Below are 23,529 nucleotides of genomic sequence, written 5' to 3' on the forward strand. Positions count from 1 at the left end.
CTTCTTCACATTCCCTCATGCTGCAGAGTAGGGAGTGGCTGGCAAGAAGGCATTGCTCATGGAATTAAGAGGTCCCCAAAGCCAGTGGTGCCACCCTGGCATGGCAAAAATGGCACGCTGCCCTGGGGGCTATGCCAGTGACAGCTGACATGGAGGTGACAGGCATGTGTTTTCTCCTCAGAAACAGACTGAATTTGAACCAATGACTGTGAAGGAGTGGCCAGTCTGGGATGCCGTCTGCCACGTGGAAGGGTCCCACCTACTCTCTGCTGCCACATGCCGTTCCCAGCCTGGCCGCTGGGAGCGCACAAGAGCTTCTGGAAGCCTCACAGATACCCCAGAGCCCTCCATCACCTTCGGCCTGCCACCACCGAGCAAGCAGGGAGAGCGAGTTCTCGTCAGTTCTTCCTCCCACAATGTAGGACCTTTCCTTTGCCTTCCAGTGGATAAAGTAGTTCAGATTTCATATTCATAGACACGGAATCAAAGTTTTAACATATAAATCCGCCTATACACATTTAATAAAGCATCGTATTATAAACACTTTTATTACATAGAAGCTTTGGTTAGCAAAGCAGTACATTGTCTTTTACATCATCTCTGAAAATGCCCTGTGTCTGTTCTCTGGAGATCGCTGGGGCCTCATGTCCCCTCACCGTCCAGGGTCAGGCAGGGGTTATGGGCAGACTCAGACTCCATCTGGAGCCCCTGTGCCCGCTTGGTTCCTCAAGGAAGGCTGTACCTTTGAAGAGATTCCCGCTACGCTCACTAAGCGGTGACCAGCAGTTTCCTGCCGGGCTTGCCTCGCCTGTTGGGATGATGGATGCAGAGCCCACTGTTACCCGCATTTAAAATTCGGGCTGGTTCAGTGATTAGCATGTGATGCTCACCGCTCCCTGAAGTGGTTGCAGGAATTCTGCTTTTTCACGGAAGTTTGAATCATGGACCATAACTTTTCAGTTATCAGATCAACTGAAGAAACATTTGTTGTCAAGCCTAATGTACTGACCTAGGTGCCCGCATTTTTAAAAAACCTAGGCGTGTTTAGAGCGAGAGGAAAATTGAAAACAGAAACGGGTGGGGCTGAAAGAATGCACAGCCACAGCGTGGGGGTGTTCTGAGCCCTTCACCCTGTCTCCAGAGCCGCCTGTGTTTTAGGAAGGAAGACCCACACTTGTTTGGAAGTGCGAGTGACCACTGATGGGATTCAGGACTTCTTAGAATGAGCTGAGCTGGGTGATCTTCGGCACAAAGACCTGCGTGTAGGGCTTCCTGGCAGAACACCCAGAGGGCTCCTGGCACCCTCGCCAAGGGCCCGGCTGGCATGCTGGGCACTCGCCCCAGGGCTGCTGGCCACTACTGGACAGGTCCTTGTGAGGATTTATATTTTGACGGTTCAGTATTTATATCCACAAACTTGGAAACAAGTTCTCTGTCTCCTTTAGCCTAACCCTCATATCCATTTTTTTCAATTGAGAAAGATCACAGGAAAAGGTGCCTTTGCAACATTGGGAAACTTGCTTCCAAAGCTGTACTAAATGGTAAATCCCTACTTCCCCTAGACTGGCTGCTCTGAGAGTGGCAGGGGGATGGTAGGGTGGGCAAAAGCAGCATCACATGCAGCTCTGCTCCGCTCCAGGAAACCGCCTGCTTCCCAAAGCATCAAGGCCTTGGGGACTTGGCCCTCCTGGGCCCAGGCTGGGTGGGCAGCACTAGGAAACTCCAGAGGGAGGGCAGGGGCTTTGGGCAAGAAAACTAGCGGTGGGTCAGCCGCAGTCCTTCTCCCCGCCCCACCAGGGAACTGGACTGGGTGGGCCCCTCTTGGGCTTGCCTGTGAGGACGAAGACGCTGGTAGCACCTTCTGCTGCCAGGAGAGCGTTCACCTGGAAACCAGAAGCCCTCGAACCATCGTCGTCTTCAGAAGTGTCTTCTCCGGCCCTCTCTGTCTTAATAGGGACCACCTCTTATGTGTTTCAAACAGGTGACTTGTGAGTACTTGGCAAGTTTTGCAGCCTGTTTTTGTATCCTTTCCATTTTGGGTGTAAAGCCCAAAGGCCTCTCTGCGGAATCGCCAAAAATGGCGAGTTACTGTCTTCCTTCAGAGAACAGACACCTGGAATTTTCCCTGTAGTGTTTATGTACATGCAGATTAATTTATATGTACACATATACAGTACAGATATCCATTTGATACTTTGCTCATGAAATGGACATCTGACATGTACTCTTGAGGACATCAGTGGCTGGCACGTGGGTTTTGGGGAAAGTAGCCTGTGTTGGAGGGAATGCTGGTATGTGGGGTGCACTGGGCGGCCCAACACGAAGCCACCTCCAAGTATTGGGGAGACACCCTCCCGGCATCACCCCCAGGGCACTGCACGCACTGGCCGAAGGGGTGTGTCTTCAGAGAGGGTTTTCTTGGTTATTTGTATTCACATTTCATTTACAACCCAAACAGCAAGACAGAAAAATCACATGGTGGACAAGTTCATGTAGGACATAGACAGCGATCCACCCTCGGCACCAGCTCGTCGTTAAAAGCTGGAAAAGTTGGCCGGTTTTCCTCACAGATGTTGTCCTCCCCACCAGCCAGGGCCATGCAAACAAATGGTGAGACTGCCCAGGTAAGGAGGCCAGCAAGTAGCCAGACCCTTCCCTTGCCTGTGCTCTGGGACAGGAGTGAATAAGTGGGTGTGGGCCTCATGCTTGGAAAGAATAAGATGATCAAAGGCGACGGTGGGAGAGATGGTGGGGTCATCGAGCAGGTGCCTAACTGGGCGTTGCAGCAGGTACCCAGGGCTTTGATGTGGGTGCGAAACCGTGAACACAGCGAACCGGGCACAGAGGGAAAACCCACACAGGCCCGGAAATCGGGACTGCACCAGCCGTGCCGTGGGCCTGTGGGACAGCAGCCGCCAGCCCCGTGGCCCTGTCACAAGGCGGCTCCTGGCCAGGCTGGATTCTGTGATGTCTGTGATGTCGCCTACAGTGGAAGGCAGTGTGGGCTGCCGAGTAGAGGGGTGGGGCGGGGCTGCTCTGTCCCGCAGAAAAAGCCTATTTTGTAAGGTGACTGATCGTTCCCCGCTCCCGGCATGCTCCTGGACTCATCAGAGACAGTACCGTATTTCGGTGTTTCTCATTGCTTAGGGCTTATCCATGTTGGGTTTATTGTTTTTTTACATGGGATTGTAGATCCAGTTTTAGTAGGTGAAACCAGATCACCATTCTAATACAGGAATTCTGGATTTATGATACATATACTTCGCATATTTTGATTACTTGTTTTATTTCTTGATTCTTGAGGAGCTTTTTGATTTGGGAGGAGGTCCTCATTTCTGGGAGTTGCAGGTTCCTGAAATAGAATGCCCGAGTGGGATGACTGCCGGCGCTTTGGGCTTTGGCAGATCCTGGGGGTTCGGGCTCCTTGCTTGGCCGAGTGACTGGCAGCTGTTCAGGTGGACCAAAGCGCTTCGACTCGAGGCCCCCACACCCCACTCTCCAGAAGCAAAAGGTGGGAGCTGGGCAGAGTGTCGGGTGGTACCTTGTAGGCTCCCAGGTGTAGGGATGGCTTTGTCCCAGCTGGCCGTGGGGGCTGTCCCTCCAGGAAGTTTCATTGTGTTCTCCAGGCTGAGATGTGGCTCTTGTGGGTTTTATCCCGCTCAGTCAGTGGTCCAGTGACAGATCCTGTGTCACCTCCTTCTGGCCTCTGACTTGGGGACACCTGGCAGGCTGCTTGTCATGCAGGGCGCTCACGTTTCTATGCACACTGTCTCCCATGGCATCCTGCTTGTGCTGCCCTGTGTGGGACCCTGTTGCCTCGTACCTCCCTGTTCTCTTCTCGGACCAAAATGTTGGGATTAGAGCAGCTTTGTCAGTTCAGACATCACAGCCCAAGTGGATAAAGAACTTTGCAGAAGAGAACCAGCCAAGAAGAAAATCTTAAAACCAATCCTGTAGTTTGGGCTTTTCCTTATGTTTTTCCTCCCCTTTTTCCTTGCTCCAAGTTTACCTGAGGCAGGTTATCTGTTTGACTCACCTTTTCTATGAAGTTTAAATTTTCACGAATCCCATTGATTTGCAAGGCTCAGTTGTATGCTCGCTCGAGAAGAAAAAGCATCAAGACATGTAAAGGTCCACACAGCCAGCTCTTCCGGGCCACAGCCAAGCGGCCTGCCTGGGTCAGGACAGTAATGGGGCTCAGTTCTCCTCACTCCAGACGGGAGCCCCTCCCTCTGCAGAGTCTCCTGAATCAGCTTCCTTCGCCGTCTTTCCCTAGGAGCACAGGCCCTCCCAGCCTTCCTGCCCAGAACTAGGCAGCATCTCCATGTGGCTTGGGGAGCACCTGCCCTCAGAAAAGCTCCAGTACCTGAGAAAGGAGGGTATGGAGCCCAAGCCTCTCCTGCATAATCCCCTCCCCGAGCGAGGCTTCCATCTGGGTACCCACCATGCTGTTTTCTCTGGCCTGTTTATAGCTGAGGAGGCCATGAAGTGGTGGGGTTTGCTTTGGGCTCAGGAGGTGGAAGCGGCTCTCACAGGCGCTGCGTGGCTCACTGTCCAGCCCAATGCTAAGCCCAATGGAACTGACAGGTCTCGGTTCGAATTCATTTCTGCTGGAATCTGACTGTGCTCCCAGGGTCGGGTCGCAGTGGGAAGAGGGTAGGGGGACGAGCCCCGTTTTCCTGTAGGTGACCCGGTGTCCGTAAGTAGCTGTGAGGACCACAGAGGGTCTGCTTGTTGGTTCTTCAGTTCTGAGCTCATTGTCAAGACTGGCCGTTCTGTGACCTGCCTGCAAAGCTGGCCTCTCCTTTGAATGGGGCTAGTCCTTCACCAGACTGGGGACATGACAGCCTGGACCCAACAGGAACCAGGCGTTCTACTTGCTCCAAAACCTGGACCAGGGGCGTAGACCCCAAGTCTGGGACGGACTAGGCAGGCCCTGGTTACCATACAGACGAGGACGGGCTGCCTTGATTTTGAAAAATTCAGGTCATTTGGTTTTCAGGACTGCAAGGATTCATGAACATATAGTTACTGCTTTGCTGTCACCAGCCCTCAGGCATTGTCACCAGCCCCCAGGCTTTCGCAGGCCACAGGACCTGGCCCTTCCTGCTGATCAGGCCTGAGCCGTCGTCGCCCAGCGGAGCGAGGGGCTAGCAGTGAGCAGGGCTGTCGGGGTGGGGGCAGGCTGTCTTCTCTTCTGGCTGTGTAGTGTCTTGCTGGCCCCTCGGGGCAGGTGGCAAGCCAGGGTTCCTGAGAGGAGTCCGAGTGTTTACCTGAAACATGCCGTTAGTGCCTCTTCCTTCCGGAGAAGGGCTCTGTGGTGAGCATGTGTGCACACAGGAGCACTGGAGTGTGTTAATGAATAGCTCTTCTTGGCTAATGCTTTATAACTTCTGTTCCCTTCCATGATAAATGGAGCGTTTAAAAGTACTCAGTGTGACTGGAGCTGAAGGTGAAATGTCTAGGATGAGAAAGGCTGTTCAGAGTCACTGAATATAAAAAGGTACAAGTGCTTGGTCTTTCCCCAAGAGTCAAACCTCAGCGTAGACACACTGTTAGGGGCCGAATCTACCCATGTGGTGCCTGTTAGTCCTGTAATTTGTGTTTAAAGAGATTGTCACTCATGCTTGGCTCCTGCCCATACAGCTGTCTTATTCGTGCAGTTTGCTGGAAATGTGGGCGGGGCCCCAGGTTGAGCGACCGGAGAGGGGACAGCCAGCACCGCCCCCGCAGCCCAGCAGGGATCCAGCATGGTAATGGGCCTCAGTGAAACTGGGCCAGTGCCAGGGCAGGGAGAAGTGGGCACTCCTGTGCGGAGGAGTTCCCACCAGGCTTCTGTGGAGCCGCTTTGTTCAGCTGTGTCAGGAGGGCCAGACTGTGCCATAATTGTTATCAAAAGGGAAAACATGCCAAGCTCCCCTCTGCCCTGCCGGCCATTGTCCATTGACAGTTTACTGAGCAGTCTTTGTGGGAGTTGCCAGAAGCTGCAGATTCCTTCCTGCCGGTCCTGATTCCTGGTTTTCTACCACCCGACCCACCGTGTCTGTTCTGGTCTCCATGCAAACCTTTGTTCCCGAGGGCCACACTGCTGCGAAGTGACACAGGAATGACTGCTGAGCAGTTTGCTTTGGGTGTGCTTCCTGTCTTCCAGAGACGGCTGAAGAAATGATCGTCTTGGTGCTAAGAGGTGACTGCCCTGTTTTTGTCCAGAGGCAAATCGGAACTTTACCAAACTGTGTAAGAGGGGCCCACCGCCCGCGGTGGCCAAGTGAGAGACACCACACACAGGCATGCTCGGACTGTCACGTAGGCCTGGGTGGAAGGGGTTCTTTACCTGGGTAAATGTTTCTAACAGAGATGGAACTTGCCTCTGGACAGCGGCTGTGCCGAGGCAGGAGGAGGGGACGGCCCTCTCGGCTGTCTCCAGGCATCACAAGGTCCCCTGTGGGGATGCTGCTATTTCTAAGATGCAAATTGCACATTTCCTAGATTTTGTATCTGTGGATTTGGATAAGGGAGGGGAACAGGGACAAACTGCTTGTACAATTTGAATTGGGCCGAAATGGTACTTCAGATCTTTTTGATTGTTCCTAAATAAAAACGTAAATACATTTCACATCTGCTGACTCTTATTTTGTGGGGGAGTCAAAAACATAAAAAGCTAAAAACACTTTAGATGTATTCTGTGGGCAAGACCGACCTTAAACTTGGATGGATGAGGTCCGTTTTCCTCAGCCCACTTCAGAAAAGTTCCAACTTGCCTGTCTCCTGCACGGCTTGATCCACTGCAATGGCTTCTACGTGACAGAACTGGGATGTTTTTAGAAATTACGCTAAATGCAAACAGAGTCAAACCAGGAGTCATCAGGTATCCGGTGAGAGGACACTGGCCAGACTTTTCCTTTTCCTGTGAGAAAGGTATTGATAAGCAGCGCTTGTCATTTGCTGGTGGGGAGAGGCGGGTAGGTAGAGGGGGAATGCATAAGGACCCAAGAATAGGAAGCAGCTTAGTGCTGAGTCTGAAAAGCACGCCCTGGGAGCTAGAGCACACTGCTGTGGAGCCTGAAGCCCGTCAGCTGACCCCCAGGGTGCGTGCAGACGTGGGCAGTGGCTCCCTTAGGACACAGCTGTGGCCGGGGTTGGCAGTAGTGGCCCGCAAGGGGTCACTGCGGGCTTCTGGGCAGGGAACAGCCTGAGTGCCACAGGGACTCGCAGAGGATGACCCAATGTGGAGGGTGGAACTGAAATGTGGGAGGAGCATGATTTTGTTCCAGGAGCTAGTTTGGTGGGATAACCTGTTACGACTTAATGGTTGTTTCTACCTCAGCAGAACTGAAATGGTGAGAGATGATGCCTCAAGTGGAAAGACAAGAGTGTCTAGCCCCAGGCCCAGCCTTCGGGTGATGTGCAGGCTATGCCTGGTCAGGCGGGGAGACCCTGCCCTCTCTGCTGGTGACTGCAGGTCCTCATTCATGGCAGTGACCTCAGCTGAGGTCAGCAACTGCTCCCGCCTTCTCTTCACGGGCAGTCTTCACAGTGACGGGCTCCGACCGGAGTCCTCTGATCAGGCTGCAGTCCCTGACCATGGAGGGAGGCATGCTGTGTGTGTGCAGACGTCCACGGGGCGAACGTCAAGGCCTGCCGCTTGGAACCCGCTCTCCTCATCCCTAATGTGCCTGCCGGCGGCCAGGAGCAAAGGACCCTGCGAGGGAGCCAGGCCACTTCCCCTTGTTTGCCCCTGGTACCACTGACTTCCTGTCCTAGCTCTGCTTTTGGTTTCCTCTGCCCAAACTGCCCCCAAGCACCAGTTTTTCCGAAGCTTCCCAGGTGATGCGTGACCCAGTGGGTGGAGGGCACACAGCCCACATTTCACACCGAGTGTATGGTGCACCGTGGGCTAAGACACGACCTGCCATCCTAAGCGAGGATCTCCTGGGTCAATCAAGAGCGTCAGGTCTGGTGGAACGTGAAGTGTGTGTACCTGACTGAGAGCTGTCATGTTTCCTACTAGGAAGAAGGATCAAGACCTTTGCAGTCAAAGGCACAGTTGTGGCAGCGCCCCAGGGACCCCAGGTCATGCTCCAGAAAGACTTGTTCAGGAAGTGGAGGTATGTCATGCTAGAAATTAAAGTCCCATTAGCAAGGAGGTCACCATGTCTCCTGGCCACAAGAATCTGGAGTGGGAAAACATGGATCAGGAGCGTCCAGGTTAATTCCCACCCATCTTCTTGTCTGAGGGAAAGGCCCACCCTCCTCTCTTGAGTAGGGCCGTGGAGCCTTGGAAGCCAAGGCCAGCAAGCACCTGAGCAGTGGCTGTTTGATCCTGGCTGTCGTACCTAGTTCAGTGGATGACAGGACAGATTTTAAACGATGCCCCCAGTCCGCCAAATGCATGGTATTCAGAGGGGCCCACACTGAACCAGTACTGGCCCCAAACCTGTGAACTTGGGAAATGTGAACTTTGGTCTGATTTCTCATGTAGGAAAGGACGCCCTGCACCTACCACTCTAAGTCTGCCTTGGGCTTCTCTTAAAATAACCTTGGTCTGAAGCCAATGACCGTGCTTTGGTACGTGCATTATCGCACCAGGGGTGTTCTAATTACCATCTTAGGATCCAACCGATTACCCTGACCTGCGTCTCTTCAATGACATCTGATCTCAGCTCCCTGGGGTGGCTTTTTATGCCTGTCGCCACCCACCTATCCATCGGGCAGCCACTCTTGTCTGGATGGCATCACTTTTGAGCCACACCGCGTGGACCACTATGAAACCAGCCACAGGAAGGGAAGGGCCTTGCCAGCCATGTTCTGGGCAGAGGTTTAGGTTGCAAGCTACAGAGGCAACCAGAGTGGCACCCAGCACCCTACAGTTGTTTTGAAAGGTGGTTTCTGTGGAACTAGGAAGGGACTCTGCTTGCTTCTGCTCACCGCCATGGCTGGCTGGCCACGGAAGCCTGGGCTTGCTCCCAGACAGGCCACAGTATCCAGCCACACCCTCGGAGGACAGTGTGGCCTCACTCCTCCTCACACCTCCTCGTAGCCCAGAGGAGGGAAGATCTGCTTGACCTGGGAAGTTACCAAAAACTTCTCACCTGCTTCAATTGCAGAACCAGCACCAGACGACTGTCCCTAGTTAACAAGGCTCCAGACAACAGGCTTTCCTGAGCCCACAAAAGAACACACAAGTTAAAGGAAAAGGGACACAAGGATGATTTATTTGGCAGTTAGATCTTAAAAGAGCAGCAGAACGAGCAGGTGGCTGGGCTACCCTAATGCTGGCTACGCTGTGTGCCCACAGCCTGTCCTTAGAGGTGGGGCTGCCTCTTCCCATCTCTTTCCTGGATCTTTTACCCGCTAGACAGAAACCGTCAAAGGCACAGCAGCTTCATTCAGCACCTGGTGCCTGTCCATCCCCCACCTACCCACAAAGCAGGCGACTCCTTAGTCGCTGTTCCATTCCTAAGGGGAAGCATATCGAATCTTCTTTGCTTTAAAAAACAACCCACCTCACCAGAATAGGCTTTGCTATTTCTTCTCTTCCCACCCTATTCCTGACGGTGCTTTAACCCCCAGCAGGGCAGGCTACACACCAGCTGCTCTCCTCTCCAAGGATCTGCTCCAAGGTCCCCCCAAGGGGCAGGAGCAAGAAGAAGTTAGTTATAATACTATTGAGAAGAAACAAATACCGCTGCTTTTTAGAAGTCCTTTTTAGAAGGAAAGCTTTTCTGATAAAATTTAAAATTTTTAATATTTAAATTATAAACCAAACGCTGGCAACCATATATAGATATGTTTGCTATGGACAAATTAAGATTGTGAGGTCATACTTTCAAATACAATTTCAGAATTAGTTTAAATAAATCAATACACTTCCTCAGAAATTGTATGATTTCCTTCGGTTTACAATTCATGATATGGAAAGTTTAATATGTTAAATAATTTACCATCTACCCTAAAAGTAAGCTATAGAAAACTGAATCACTATTAGGACCGAATAATAACAAGGCTTTTAACGGCTCAGTGGTTTTTCTTAAGAGTATATATAAATCTTGAAAAGGTAACACTGTTAGCTGAGCTGAAAAATCCGTAAAAATAACAGTTCTGCCACAGTGCACAGATGAGTTCTTTCATTTTGCTTCCTCCCAATCCCCTCACCAAGCAGCTTTCAGGTTAGAAATGGAAGACATAGAAAATCATACATCCTACATGAAATAAGGAAGATAGTGAGAAACAGAGTGTGCAAAAAATAATAAACGTTAAAATCCCACCCTCCGACGTCATGTATGTCTAGCATAGGATTTTCAGTTGATTTAATACTTGAGATCATCTCAGACAGTGTCCTCTCGCAGTGTTGTCTGCAGACTCAGGCCAGGCCTTCCACTGCAACAGGCAAAGTGGTCTTCGGTCCGAAACAGGATGGGGTCGTAGCTGCTCTGCCAGGGCCTCTGGAGGCGCCTTGCTGGAGGGCATGTGATCTGTGTGCAGGAGTTTCCTGAATGTACTGGGCAAAGTCCCCAGCTCGGCCTCGGCGACTTGGTCCTCCCTTCTGGCCCCACTGGCCCCGATCTCCCCGACGAAGGCCTCAGGGCTGTTGCTGCCGAGCTGCCACGTCTCGGTGGCACAGCCTTGCTGATGACGCAGCACATCCACCCTGGCGAGCAGGTCCCATGGCTCATGTCCAAGGCCCCAGCCATGGGCAGTGGCAGGTCGTAGCCCAGGGTGTGGCGCGCCCAGCCCAGGGCCCCGGTCCTCCATCGCACTGAGGCCCTGCTGTGGCTCTGGGACTCATGGCCCCCATTCCTGCTCCACGTGGTGCCCTGGGGCTCAGTCTCCTCCACTGGCCCCTCGCAGGGCGACCCTCCATGGCTTCCGATGCCCAATGCTACTATTTTAAACCTGATCCCCTGTATCTTTCAGGCTGGGCAGTGTGCCCTTGTGCTGTGTCCTCCTCGGGCAGGCCCTGGCTCCAGGGCCAAACTGCGGGGCATCTACCCTCCCACCTTGCCCGGCTATGGTTTTAAAGCTGCAGGACAGTGTAAACTTGGTTCCCCTGGCCCAGCAAGGCTGCTGCTCCATGCTCAGGAGTGTCAGCGGCTCCTCAGTGCCTCCTGTGCTGCCGGCTGAGGCAGCCTCTCCGAGGGGCTGCAGCCGTGGGCCTGGCCCCACCAGATGGAAGGATCCACCTCCAGGAGTCAGGTCAGATGTGTGTGCTTAATGCGAGACAGTACAGTTTGGCCTGCACCCAGGCTGGGGCGTGGAGGCCCCAACAGTAATACTCATTGATGGCTTGGTTTTGTCTAGCAGTCACCACTGGAACCCAGGTCCGGGCTGCGAGACCAGGAAGGCGGCTGCTTCCAGAGACCCCAGTTCACGGCATTCCGAGAGGCGCGCAGCAGCTGCTGCTCCCACCGAGGCTGGGGCACAACTAGAGGCGGTTGTCTCCGTTGACCCGAGTCCTTCGTGGGGCCCTGGACAGAAGGGACGTGTGTCCTTCCCAGCAGGGGGTCCTTGCAGCCCAGTGGGACAGCCCAAAGCCAGACAATTCAAACTCCTGGACTTAGGAGGTACCAGTGGGCGGCCGGGCCCCTCCGCCCCGTCTGCCCAGCACCCAGCACCCCTCCGAGCTGCACTGGCGTCTACTCCCTGTCCCCTCACCTTCGCTCCCGACTGTCAAAATGGTCTGCGAGATGCTCCTGGGAGATGCGAAAATCCTCAAATGGCTGCTGGTAGCGGGCTTCAAAGGAGCCTTCCCGGGCCCGGCCGTGAAACAGCTGGCCCGAAGCCTCGGAGCCCCGCTCCCGCAGGGACACCCCGCTGAAGGGGCTGAGGTCACCGTTCTCCTGCTTCAACAAGGGCCAGTGCATGAGGTCAGGGTGTCCCCACCCCTCGGTAAGGCTGCAGCAGTTGCCATCCCACCCGCGGCCCTTACCTTGGCGGGGAAAATGTCTATCTTGACCAGCAGGGAGGCCAACTCCAGGTCCTCACTGTAGTTGTTCTTCAAAGGCACTGCTCTGTACCCTAGAGGAGGAGAGCTTAGCCCTTAGCCCGGGGGGAGCCGAGCGAGGGCCCCCCGTCATGTGGCCCTGTCTGCAGGAAGGGTCCTCACCTGTCTTCAGGCCTTTCACCGGGAAGGTAGCCTGAGCCAGGAAGTTCTGGTCACTAAACATGTCCTCTTCATACACCACAAAACGCAGGAAGGCGAATTCGGGGTTACTGATCTGGAAGTGGAAGGGCTTGGCCGGCCACACAGGGTTCAGGCCATTGTCCACTACAAAAGCAAGGGCAAAAGGCCTCAGGCCACCGCGGGAGAAGGTGGGGGGCACTGGTACACTGAGTGGGGAAGGCAGACTCACCCACAAACTCTGTCTTCTGCTTGGTGCTGTCGTACTCGGCTCCAGCCACCTCAATCTCCACAAAGGGACACACAATGCCTCGGCCATTCTTCGGCAGATGCCGGGCTCCCAGCACCTGTAGGGCAGGCAGAGATGGATGGGCGCAGACTGTCCCTCCTGCTCCCGCCCAGTCCCCACTACGCAGTGGAGGCAGTGCGCCCTCTGCTGGGCCCCAAGGACACTGCTTACGTCCCTAGGAGCAGCACTGCCAGCAAAAATTCTTTTGAAGACTTAGCTTTAGGCAAAATTTTCATGTGAGATTTGTAATCCACGTCACGTTAAATCCATGTCTGTATTAACATGGAAGACTTTTAAATGACTTGACCCTAGGGAATAGTCCGGTTCTCCTAAGTGCTGTCTAGCTTGCCCTGGGGGCTGGGCCCCGGCCCACCACTGGCTCCAGCTTCCTGCCCGTCTTCCGCGTACTCCTTCCACGCGGTGGCCACAGCTGCGGCCACAGCAGTTTGGCCTCCCTGGACAGCCTGACTCCTCAGTGCCGAGAACCAGCCACGGTGAGCCCAACTGCCCGTGCCACGCGGAGCCCAGCCCCACAGTGGAGGCTCCTAGCTGCCTTTCCATCTCAGCGGACAGCGATGCGTCCTCCAGCTCCAGGACCGTCCAGTGCCCCTTCCCCATCCAGTCTTATTAACTGGCAGCCCCTCCTCGACTCCCGAACCGAACCTCAATGCAGATGGCGCATGGCTCCAGCCCACGGAGGCTGCTCTTGTCAAAGGGGTCGAAGGCCTCGTCCCGCATGGTGCTGGGCTGCAGCACGTAGCCGCAGTGCCCGCCGGTCATGAACAGGGCCTGGTTCATCTGCATAGGCTTGTCTGCAAGAGCCAGGGTACAGGCCTCCAGCCCCAGGCCCAGGGCTGCCCCGCCCGCCCGCCCCGCCCCTCAGGGCACCCCCTCACCTGGGGTCTGGAAGTTGAGGGCCACCAGCTGACTACCACAGATCCACATGGGCAAGGGGTCGTAGTTGGAGGAGTCCAGCCGCTGGCCCTTGGGGTAGATGCGCGACAGCTGCAGCCGATTATACTGGAGGAACTTCTTGCCTTTGGCCTTGTTCACGTATTTCTCAGCCTTGGTCTCCGGGAAGGACGACATGTCCCGGTAGCAGGCCCGCTCTGTACCAATCTCTGAACCAAACAGAGAAAACACTTACAGAGCTCTCCTACCCAGGCAGTGCTGGGGGCCAGCTCCCCAACCCCCACATTCAGGGACCTGACTCTTCCCTTGCACTCACTCCCATGGAGGGCACCCAAACACACGTACACCCACTGGGCCTTGATCCTTACTCTCTTCATCGAAGGGAACAGGTCGGCAGTAGACGACAAGCTCCGAGAGCTCCAGGGCAATCTTCTTCCTCCGTTCCATCATCTTCCCCTCTGTGAGCTGGTGACACACACAAAGGCCCCATAGCTCCAGGCTGGAGCCCCACCCAGGACAAAGATGCTCCTCCAGCCTTGGGCAGTCCACACTGTAGGTGGTCTGGGTCCTTCCCCTCCCTTGAACTTTCCAGACCCCACGGGACAGGAAATGGGAGCCCTCTATGCTCAGCCTCACCCCAGAATCATCCTCTTCTCTGCCCCTGAGGACACACTTGCTCTCCAGGACTCAGAGGGTGGGACCCTCGCCACCACCCATGCGCAGTGATAGCTCAGGTCCTGGTGTTGGCTGCACTACCCAGTGATGCTTTGTGACCACTCGGGACCCAGCCTCCCTCAGGCAAAACTGTCCCCTCCTGGTTTCCCTGTGACTTCACTGGGGCCTCTGGCGCAGTCTTCTGTACCCTAAAGACCATCCTTCCACCACCCTGGCCTAAAAGCCTCACCATGTCAGCTCCCCCGACTCCAATGCAGCCATCTACTTGCCACGCCACGTCTCAGCAACAGAGGCCCACTCACAAGTACCCATCCTGTCGTCTTAGGCCTGGAGGCCCACTTCCTTCCATCAAGAGCTCCTACACTCACATTCTATCTTCCCTTTTCAGTCTAAACCCCGGCATCCACCCCTTCAACCACCTGGTCTGCAACCACCTTGTCCATCCTAACCGGCCACAGCCCTGGCAAACCCTCAGCACCCATCCCTTCTCTGCTTGGCTCAGAGGTGCCCCCTCTCCAAAGCAGCGATGGGTCTGTTCTGTAGCCCCTCCAGCCCACGCCCAATGACTGGAGGAAATGGCCACCTGACCCTTTGACGGCTTCCCCCTCTTGGTTGCCCAGGATCAGTGGAAGGGGCCTCCCTGCTCCAGGAAGCTGGTGCTGCCGCCCAGGCCTGGGCTCCATCGCCCACGTGCCACTGGCTCCTTCAGCTGCTGGCACTAACACCTCCTTGAATCCCAGCCCTGCGTACTCGCCGCTCTTCCCCACAGCCAGGCCCTACAGAGCTTGGCCAAGCTACTGCCTGATGCCCACTGCCATCCAACCCCAGCCGTGACACTGACACGACTCTTGGTACTATCACCAGGGCCACGTGCTACTGCCACCCCTAGGGGGACTTTCAGCGTCGTACTCACTGGGCCTGTGTTCCCTCCCCAGCCCTGCGCACGCCAGACCCCCCGCTGCGCCCAACCGCCTCTTCCTGCTCTCTACTCTGCACCCCTCCTGAGTCTCCGGGCACCTGCTCCTGCTTGCACCCGACTTCTCCTCTTACCTCCGCCCTCTTATGTACCTAGCTGCGCACTAAGCAGACCCATGCATATCTCAACGCATCCTAACTGTGGCACCTTGCCGCCTACATGTCTGTTTCCTCTGGGTGCCTGCCTAGAGGCGGGGGGCTGGGGCTCGGGCTCGGCCTCCCGACAGGCTCCCACTCTGCCCACCCGGCACCCCATGGGCTCCAGGAGGTGCTCACCCTGGCATCTGCAGTCTGGGCCACTTCGCGGATCTTTTTCACCCAGTCCTGCAGGTCCTCCTGTGAATCAGCTGCGACATCCAGGGACCACTGTGCCACCGACGCCATGCTGATGGAGAAGACGAAGAGCCGGTTGTTCTTGCCCTCGGGACGGATGGCTGGGGGGCGAGAGCGGGCGAGAGCTGGGACACACATGTCTCGTCCCTGGCACCAGCTGCACTGAGTTCTCGTCCCCTGACTCTTCCCCACACCCCGGAGGGAGGCGGCTGCTTTGCCAGCTCCATTTTACAGCCGAGGACGCTACCGCTCATCAACAAGTCACTGCCAGGAGGTACAGGCCAGGGCTCGAACCTGGGTCCTGGAGCCCACCTGCATCCAAGCCCCGTCACACCCTGTGCCCCAACCTAAGACTGTGGCTGGCAGCGAGCCAGCAGCATCACCCACGGTGCCTGGCCCAGGTGAGCATGCAGGGTCAGAGCCGGAGGTGTCAAGGGGGTGTCCAAGGACGGGGAGAGCTCGACTGAAGGCAGCCTCTGGGGTCCAGCCAGCGGCCTCCCCACTTGGAGCACAGAGAAAGCCACAAAGGAGAGCCCGGCCCTAAGGAACCATGGGCAAGAGAAAGGGAAGGGGCTCACCAATCTGACAAGCTGGCACATCCAAGACTCCCCGCAGCAGGTCCCCTAGGGGGCTGTTCTCGTCCAAGTGCTGTGGGAAGCAAAGCCCACGGACTTGTCAGCGTGTCTCCGTACACACGCATGGGAGGGGCTGTGTGTGTGCAGGTGATCTCACAAGTGTGCACATAACTACACAAACGTGGCATGTGGATGGTGGAGACCATGGACACCTGGGGTGTGACAGTCACATGCTGGGTGGCTGTGCACGCACAAGAGTCTGGGGATGGGAACCTGGACCCGCCGACGTGGGTCTGGTCTCACCTCCCTCTCAGGCTCCAGGGCCGCAGGGCTGACCAGCTCTTCCACATAGTTCGACGGGAACCACAGCTGCTTCTTCCCACCATAGTCTCCCCGCCACCTGTGGAAGTCATGGGGTGCTGACCTCAGCAACCACTCCAAACTCCCACAAGGAGGGTCCTTTGTCAGGGGCCCCCAACCCAAGCCGGCCGAAGCAGGTACTGCTGGTACACACGTGGGACAGACGCTGCTCACACGTCTATCACTGGGGGCACACACAGCGCCCCGTGTCGCACGGAACCCTCAGTGTCAGCCCCTGCTGGAGCCCCAGACGCCTGGCTCACCCACCACAGCTCTCTGGCCCGGGAACCCGGCTTACCAGCCTCCGTCCTGCTTCTCCACATTCTGGATGATGGCGCTTTTGGTGAAAGTCAGCTCATCGTCTCTCTGGGCCTTGTAGTCAAAGAGGGCTTTGACTGCACACTGCAGAGGAGAGAGGCACTAGTGAGAGCACTTCCTCCTGCCACTGCTGACGGGGCCTCACGTGTGCACACACATGTGCTAGGGCTTCCCACAGGGGCTCCAGTGGCAGCAGGTACCCCTGCTAGTCACCGTCCTCACCCTCACCACTGCCCTGCAGGAGGCGCCAGGACAGATGAGACCGGGGACAGAGGCAAGCCTCGGCCGGGAAGCGCCTCAGGGTCTGGGCGGAACCTTGCAAGCTGGGAAGGGAGTGTCTGTGGGCCCCGAGTGCCTGCCTCGGGACCTGGCAGCCTGTGGGCATCGCTAGGACCCCATCATCCCTCTGGAAAGAGGAGAAGGAAACTTCTCCCAGACTCCCTGGCTGCTGAGGAAAGGGGGTGAGGAGGAACAGAGCGCAGCTCCTTACTCCTTAGAGAAAAAGGCAAAAAGAGGAAGATCCTGTCTGACGGATCTCCACGAGGTGAGAGACTGAGTGGCAAAGACAGTTTTCTGGCAGGTGTGCCCCGCCCCCACCCTGCTACTGCCCAAAGAGGAAACGGGGTTACCCTGGGGAGCAGTCTGAAGGGTCAGTGCTGACCCCCAGGGACAGGGGCTGGGCCAGGGGTCGGCCCTGAGACAGCTGCGGTCGTACACCAACCACACACCTCTCACAACCTCTCGGGTCTCGGAAAACCACAAACACCACTTCTCCACAAAGACCACAGATGGGCCTGAGCAGGGAAATGCAAGCCCCAAGCAGCTGCGGACCCTCCCCGAGGCCCGAGGCTGTACCTTAAAAGTCGGCATAGGGTTTGCCTCCACATAGAAGCCGGGGTTGCGTCCCTCATACAGGGCGCCGTAGTCAGGCTCCTGGAAATGGGACAGAATACGATGTGTTAACACCCAGACATGAAAGCAGGGCTGGCTTCCACCATGTCCTATTTCCCCAGTGCAGCTGGCCGCCAAGCTCACGCCCAACACTGGCACCCGGTCCACCGCCGTCCCCCTACCTCAGTGGGGATGGCTAAAGGGAACTGGCCTCACCCCTTCCTCTGTCCCCGTGCTTGGCCTTGAGGCCCACCCACCCCATGACTCCGCAACCTCCCAGGTCCTGAAGGCCCACACTGGCCCTGGGATCTCGGCAGCACGGTCCGCGCAGAAACGCCTCCTCAGTGCTCACGTTCAGGGGCTCACTCGTGCACCGCTGAGCCCGTCCCACCCCAACCCCAGGCCCCAGCAGATGGCAGTCCTCCCTGGCCACCCATGTCCACTGATGACAAGAGTCTCAGTGGCGGCCCCGTCCCAGACCTCTTCCTTCTGTCTGAGGCATGACCCGGGTCCAGAGCTCTCATCACCACTGCGCCACCAGTCCTGTCTCCTTTTCACTAGTCTCACCCCTGTGGCTCTGCCCTCTATACCCCACTTCTGCAGCCTCTCCTGCCCCAGGGACAGTCCAGTCCATGCCCGCTGGGTGAGCCTCTCCGTGTGGGCTCCAGGATGGGCTCACCCCACCTTGGCTCACAGGGGACCTCTCTGCTTGAATGCCTGTCCCCCACCTCTTCACCTGCCAACTCACGCCCATCCTTATAGACACACTCCAAGGTCACTCCCTCTAGGACACCTTTCCGGCACCCACACCAGTTCCCAGCTGGGCTAAGTGGCCCCCCCAGGAGCTCCGACAGCAGCCAGTCCTCTCTGTCCCACACATCCAGATTATCCCATGCCTGCCCAGTGGCCGGCCCAGGAGTGTGTGGAGAGTCACGCCGCTGTCCCCAGCCCCAGCCCCAGCGCCAGGCCTCACAGCTGTGCCGATCTTCTCCAGCGCCTCCTCATTGATGGGGTAGCGCAGCTTCATCTTGCGGTAGAGGGGATGCTTCTCGTAGTAGCTGATGAGGTCCACCAGGCTGTCAAACTCCGAGTTGCCCAGCATCACTGTCTGGCCCTCCTGCTGGACGCGACAGTGCTTGATCTTGCCCTCAGCCCTTGACGAAGAGAGTAGTCACACAGGTTCAGGGCGGCCCAGCCCCAGGTGCGGCCCAGCCCCACCACCAGCACCCCAGGGCCACAGGCCTCACCGGAAGGAGATGGCGTAGGAGTTGGGCTCGTTCCGTTTCCGCACCAAGAAGGCCCCATCACGGGGAACACGCATCAGCATGTGCTCGGCCTGCGCTCTGGTCAGGCTTGCGTGGTACCACCTGAGGAGCGGCCGAGTCAGGTCCCTGCCATCACCACCCAGGTCCTATCCCCAGCCCCGCCCGGGCCCCGCCCTCACTCTTTGCTCTCGTGGGCATTGGTCTGCGGGACAGGCTCCGAGAGGCGCATCTCAAATTCGTTGCAGCGCAGGGGCACCTGCTGGTAGTGCGTGATGAGGTCATAGAGTGAGTCAAAGACGAGGTTGTCTGTCAAGAAGAACTTGGGGGTGCCAGCATCTTGCCGGGAGTGGATCCGGCAGTGTTGGACTTTCCCGTTCCGCCTGAGGGAAGACGGTGAGGCAGTGAGAGGCAGGCCCGAGTCCTGAACACCACGCACCAAGTCTCAAAGAGGGAGGGACCTCCTGAGGCGCTCAGGTACGGGGCAGCCCTGCAGCAGGAGCCACGCTGACTGAAAAACTGTGTGTGAGCATGTGCGTAAGTGTACACGTACACGTCATAAATAACGTTTCACCTGAAAGCCTAGGACAGAAGACAAACTGGATCACAGCTACCTCTGGGCGGTGCTGTCCGCATGTGCAAAGCACTGGGAGTGGCTCACCAGAAAGAGAGGGTGTAGTCGCCCACGAAGGTCTCGCTCTCGCGCACCAGGAAGGAGCCGTCGGGGGCCCCTGTCTCGATGCAGTACTCGGTGAGCAGGCGTTCGGCAATGTGCCGCCCGTCCCGTCCTGCTCCGAGCTTCCCGTGGAACCACTTCTCGTTGGAGTGCAGCTCTGTGCTGCCACTGGCCTGCGAGGGGGATGACAGCAAGGACACTCAGTGACTGAGCCCAGCCCAGCTCCCGGCCCTGGGCAGGTGGCCCCTCACCTCTTTGGGCTCTTCCTCATCCTCGTTGCCCTGGTCACTGCTGGTCTCCTCGGAGTAGTAGATCTTGCTGCTGGTCAGAACGAAGTAGTGGGGATACCACTCCTGGAAGAAACCGAAGCGGGGCGGTCACAGAGCCCTCGCACCGCACTGTCCCTGACCGGACCCGCCCCGCCCGGCCCGGCCCGCACATGGTTCACGGGGTCCTCCAGGTAGAGGATGCCATTCTTGATGGAGTTGCTGATGTCGTTCTCGGAGTACATCACGGACGTCGGCACCTCCTCGTAGGCACTGCCCTCAGCCAGCTTCTTGTGCTGTGGGGGGAAGGCCAGACATGGCAGTGCCAGCCGCAGTCCCAGAGCCCCAGCTCGTCACCCAGGTCTAGACGACAGCCGGGGCAATGGCCAGGGACAGGCGCCGGGAAGTGGGGGCCCAGCTCACTGCCCACCTTGATAAGGATCTTCCTCTTGAGCTGGTTGGGGGACGGGAGCCCGTCGGCGGCGATGTCCACCGGCTTGGTGAGGAGTGTGTCCCCCAGCACCTTCTTGAAGTACTGGGCCATGTTCCTCTGCTGGGCAATACTGCAGTGGTCCTCGATGGACAGGATGACCGGGTACCTGCAGGAGGGGGACCAGTGTGGTGGCACAGACCCTATGGTTCTGCGGAGTCAAGGCCCAGTCCAAACAGCCCCTCAGAGGGAGGTATCAGGAGCCCAGGGCCTGGGGGTCCTGTCCACGGGGAAGCCGTCCCAGAGAGGGGGTGGGCCCTGGCCACCGGAAGGGGCACCTGTGGGTGCAGCAGAAACAAAGGAGTGGGACTGCTACAGATGGGAGGCCCAGAGTTGGTCCCATCACGGAGGCTGCCCCGGCGTGCAGGAGAGACGTCCCACACCACAGAGGTCGGGAACAAGGAGAAGCAGCCTCTAGATTCAGCTCCTGGGGGGGCCCTGATGAGCCCTTCAATGAGGTGGCAGAGACTAGTGAGCACAGGTTAGGGTGAAAGGAGTTGTAGAATGGGACACGGGACAGACAATTCTCTGGGCTGTGAAGGAAAAGGGGTTGGCAGGACCTACAGAGTCAGGGAGGGTTAAGGAAGTAATTTTTGTGAGGATGGGAACATCTTGACTGTATTCTACAAGCTAAAGAGAAGGACCCATGAAGAGGGTGGGCCAAGGATGCAGGAAAGAGAGTAACTTGGGAAGCAATGGCTCAAGCAAGCAGTAGGAGAGGAAAGGAAGGACGAAGATGAAACAAGTAGAATGGCGACAGGGCAGTGGAGGGGACCCTCTGCCTTCTGTTCCAGGGGAGAACTGGAGCCAAGCCCACCTGGGGTCCCCCACCCCCACTCACTCTGAGGCCACGAAGGCATGCTCCTTGATGGTATGCAGGACATCTGAGAACTTGATCTTGGTGGTAAGGGTGTGTCCATGGTAAATGACGGGCATCCCGTCTGGGCCGTCCCAGCAGTCCACTGGGGAGCACATGCAAAGTCAAGCAGGCAGGCCTCCCGTCGTCCCCCCCCCCCCCAGCCCCGGCCCCCACGCACACTCAATGCAGCGACAACCCATGCGCAGGCAGCGAGCATAGGCTTCCAGGGAGGACTCGCTGGAGAACTGGTCCCCGGTCAGGTACCTGGATGGGGAAGGAAGGCAGGGTGGTCAGCCAGCCCCTCCCTCCCATGGATGGGTCGGGTGGGGCCGAGGGAGCAGCTCACGTATTGTGCGAGGAGGAGATCCAGTAGTGGGAGAGCGGGTTGTTCATGGTATCTGGGCACACTGCATCCAGCTGCGAGTTCCACACACTGTTCTCTTTGGAGAACAGGAAGGTGACAAACTGTCCAGAAAAAGATGTGGAAGGAAAGAGAAACTGAGCCCCTGCCCTAGCCCACCAGCATGGGGATAGTGGGGAGCAGAGAGAGGAGCTCAGTCTTAACCGGGGTGGGCAAGGTAAGCAGTGTGTGTGTTGGGGGGAACAAGGTGGCACCCTGAAGGCAAATCTGGCTCCTGGAAAGCAGATGGGTCTCTGACAAGGGGTGAGAGGTAGGGCTCACCTCATCCAGGAAGAAGTATGGCTCCTCGATTTCTCGCAAGGGGTCTCGGAGGAAGCTGAGCATGAATTCCTGCACCTGGAGCTGGTCGACAGCCCACAGCTCCTGATGGGGATGGGCAGAGTGGGGGCATTTGTGAGCCCCAGTCAGGGATGAGCCCAGCCCCCCTCAGTCGGGCACCCTGGCGCAGTCCCAGCTAAGCCATACCCCTTGGTACTCGAGGAGGAACTGCTGAAACACAGGCAGAGACACTCGGCAGAGCTCTGGCCGCTCCCCCGCCCTGCAGAAGAGAAGGGAAGTGCCTGGCGGCCAGCTGACTAGCATGGCCCACAGACAGACAATGAGGGGCCCCTTAGAAGGCAGAGCCCAGCTTCCGGCCAGCACAGCTGCCCAGAACGGTCCAGCATGGCTCCCCTCCTCCCACTGCATAGGGAATCACCCAGCGGGGAACCCCACCTTCCCACTTCAAACCAAACCTCAGGGCACTGGCTTCCAAGAAGGGGAGATCCATCTGCAGGAGACAGAACCTGGTCAGAGCGAGAGCCCCTGGGAGGCCACATGGGAAAGGGGCTCTCAGGAAGAAAGGCTGGGGCAACAGATGGGGGTAGGCCTCGAGAGCAGAAGAGCTGGAGAAATAGCACCCCAAAGCCCCCAAGCAGGGCAGCAGGGCTGAGACAAGCAGGGCTGGGGCGGGAGAGCAGGGGCAAGGGCCGTGGGAGGACAGGTGGCTCGTGCACCGTCTTCTGGGCGCTGTACATGAGGCTGCGGTACAGCTGAGCAAACTGCCCATACGTGATGTCGCTGCTGCGCTGCTCCAGGTCCTGCAAGGTTCACGGCAGGACCCTGGTCAGGCCCACTGGCCAGGGGCTCCTGGTCTCGCCGGCCCCACCCGCGGACAGCCCAGGAGGCCCTTACCGTCAGCCGCTCTCGCAGGAAACGCATGTTGGGGACCCGGTAGTTGACCTGGGACAGCATGTTCTTCAGGTCCTTGGCTGATATACTGAGGAAACAGGGACAGCCCAGCAGCCTTGCACCAGTTCTCACGACCTCTGACCCACAAGCTAAGCCCACCACCTGGGGCTGCACAGGTAAACAAGACTACTCCGGGACCCGAGGGCAAGGCTGGCTAAGAATAAGAAGCCCCTTCTTTTCTCTGGGCCTCAGTTTCCTCATCTGAGCAAAGAAAAGCCCATGATTGTGGCAAGGAAGGCTTAATAAATGAGGTCGGACGTGCGGGAGTGGGGCCCATCTCAGGCCCCCCCACCAGCACTGCTCAAGCCCACAGCCCCGGCCCCCAGCTCTCCGCGGTGGCAACTGGCCCATGGGCTGTTCCTGCAGGGCTCACTCACAAGCTCTCTGCGAGGGGCAGCTCTGCAGAGACGGTACCCACCGCCCCTGGGACGCTGGGCGTTCAGGCCTCAGCACGGGCTTTGGGGGAGGAGGGGAGGCCTCTCTCAGCCAAATACACTGCTGGCGACGGGCACTTTCTGGGAGTCTGACTCCTGCGTCCCCTGCCCCCCGGAGGTGCCCTGCCCAGGATGTGGGCCCTGCTGGGCCTAGCAACAGGATGGAAAAATGGGGGGGAAAGGCTGTCTCTCCTGGAAGGTGGTGCCAGGGAAGGGAGGGTATGAGCCCCCGTCTCCTGCCCAGCAGCCTGGCAGGCAGTACCCAGCATCCAAGCAGCCCGGAGTCAGCCTGCAGCCCCCTTCCCTTTTCTTGCTGCACCCACCCCCAGCCTCATGGCCTTTCGTATCATCTAAATGCTCCCCAGGTAGCATCTCCACCTGCCTTCTGCCCTGAACTACATCTACCCACCCGGCTACTCAATGTACGCCTCCACCCGGACCT

The 23,529-nt window shown here is 57.3% G+C and overlaps 2 protein-coding genes across 8 annotated transcripts in view; one reads left to right on the forward strand and one right to left on the reverse strand.

The window, feature by feature from the left end:
- The window catches only part of ZHX3 (zinc fingers and homeoboxes 3), a 137,555-nt gene extending 130,944 nt beyond the window's left edge, over positions 1 to 6,611 (forward strand). For all 6 annotated transcript variants that reach the window (XM_033094611.1, XM_033094610.1, XM_033094613.1 and 3 more), the window contains one exon: positions 182 to 6,611. In XM_033094611.1, coding sequence (XP_032950502.1) covers positions 182 to 192 — 11 coding nt within the window. In that variant the 3' untranslated portion in view covers positions 193 to 6,611. The remainder of the gene's footprint in view (positions 1 to 181) is intronic.
- Positions 6,612 to 9,198: 2,587 nt separating this feature from the next.
- Positions 9,199 to 23,529, reverse strand: part of PLCG1 (phospholipase C gamma 1) — a 36,520-nt gene continuing 22,189 nt past the window's right edge. Inside the window, exons 6-33 of one of the 2 annotated variants that reach the window (XM_033094776.1) lie at positions 22,597 to 22,681; positions 22,419 to 22,502; positions 22,158 to 22,192; positions 21,889 to 21,961; positions 21,685 to 21,786; positions 21,349 to 21,467; positions 21,181 to 21,266; positions 20,985 to 21,105; positions 20,084 to 20,252; positions 19,827 to 19,949; positions 19,639 to 19,740; positions 19,373 to 19,560; positions 18,894 to 19,094; positions 18,697 to 18,816; positions 18,423 to 18,603; positions 17,414 to 17,491; positions 16,539 to 16,642; positions 16,184 to 16,280; positions 15,884 to 15,953; positions 15,249 to 15,406; positions 13,691 to 13,787; positions 13,307 to 13,531; positions 13,074 to 13,222; positions 12,354 to 12,468; positions 12,107 to 12,268; positions 11,930 to 12,018; positions 11,656 to 11,840; positions 9,199 to 11,468 (exon numbers count right to left, since the gene is read on the reverse strand). In XM_033094776.1, coding sequence (XP_032950667.1) covers positions 11,426 to 11,468; positions 11,656 to 11,840; positions 11,930 to 12,018; positions 12,107 to 12,268; positions 12,354 to 12,468; positions 13,074 to 13,222; positions 13,307 to 13,531; positions 13,691 to 13,787; positions 15,249 to 15,406; positions 15,884 to 15,953; positions 16,184 to 16,280; positions 16,539 to 16,642; positions 17,414 to 17,491; positions 18,423 to 18,603; positions 18,697 to 18,816; positions 18,894 to 19,094; positions 19,373 to 19,560; positions 19,639 to 19,740; positions 19,827 to 19,949; positions 20,084 to 20,252; positions 20,985 to 21,105; positions 21,181 to 21,266; positions 21,349 to 21,467; positions 21,685 to 21,786; positions 21,889 to 21,961; positions 22,158 to 22,192; positions 22,419 to 22,502; positions 22,597 to 22,681 — 3,361 coding nt within the window. In that variant the 3' untranslated portion in view covers positions 9,199 to 11,425. Of the gene's footprint in view, positions 11,469 to 11,655; positions 11,844 to 11,929; positions 12,019 to 12,106; positions 12,269 to 12,353; positions 12,469 to 13,073; positions 13,223 to 13,306; positions 13,532 to 13,690; positions 13,788 to 15,248; positions 15,407 to 15,883; positions 15,954 to 16,183; positions 16,281 to 16,538; positions 16,643 to 17,413; positions 17,492 to 18,422; positions 18,604 to 18,696; positions 18,817 to 18,893; positions 19,095 to 19,372; positions 19,561 to 19,638; positions 19,741 to 19,826; positions 19,950 to 20,083; positions 20,253 to 20,984; positions 21,106 to 21,180; positions 21,267 to 21,348; positions 21,468 to 21,684; positions 21,787 to 21,888; positions 21,962 to 22,157; positions 22,193 to 22,418; positions 22,503 to 22,596; positions 22,682 to 23,529 lie in introns of both variants that reach the window. The other variant, XM_033094774.1, reaches the window with a different exon arrangement.

This window comes from Rhinolophus ferrumequinum, chromosome 23, assembly GCF_004115265.2.
Source record: "Rhinolophus ferrumequinum isolate MPI-CBG mRhiFer1 chromosome 23, mRhiFer1_v1.p, whole genome shotgun sequence".
Lineage (NCBI taxonomy): Eukaryota > Metazoa > Chordata > Mammalia > Chiroptera > Rhinolophidae > Rhinolophus > Rhinolophus ferrumequinum.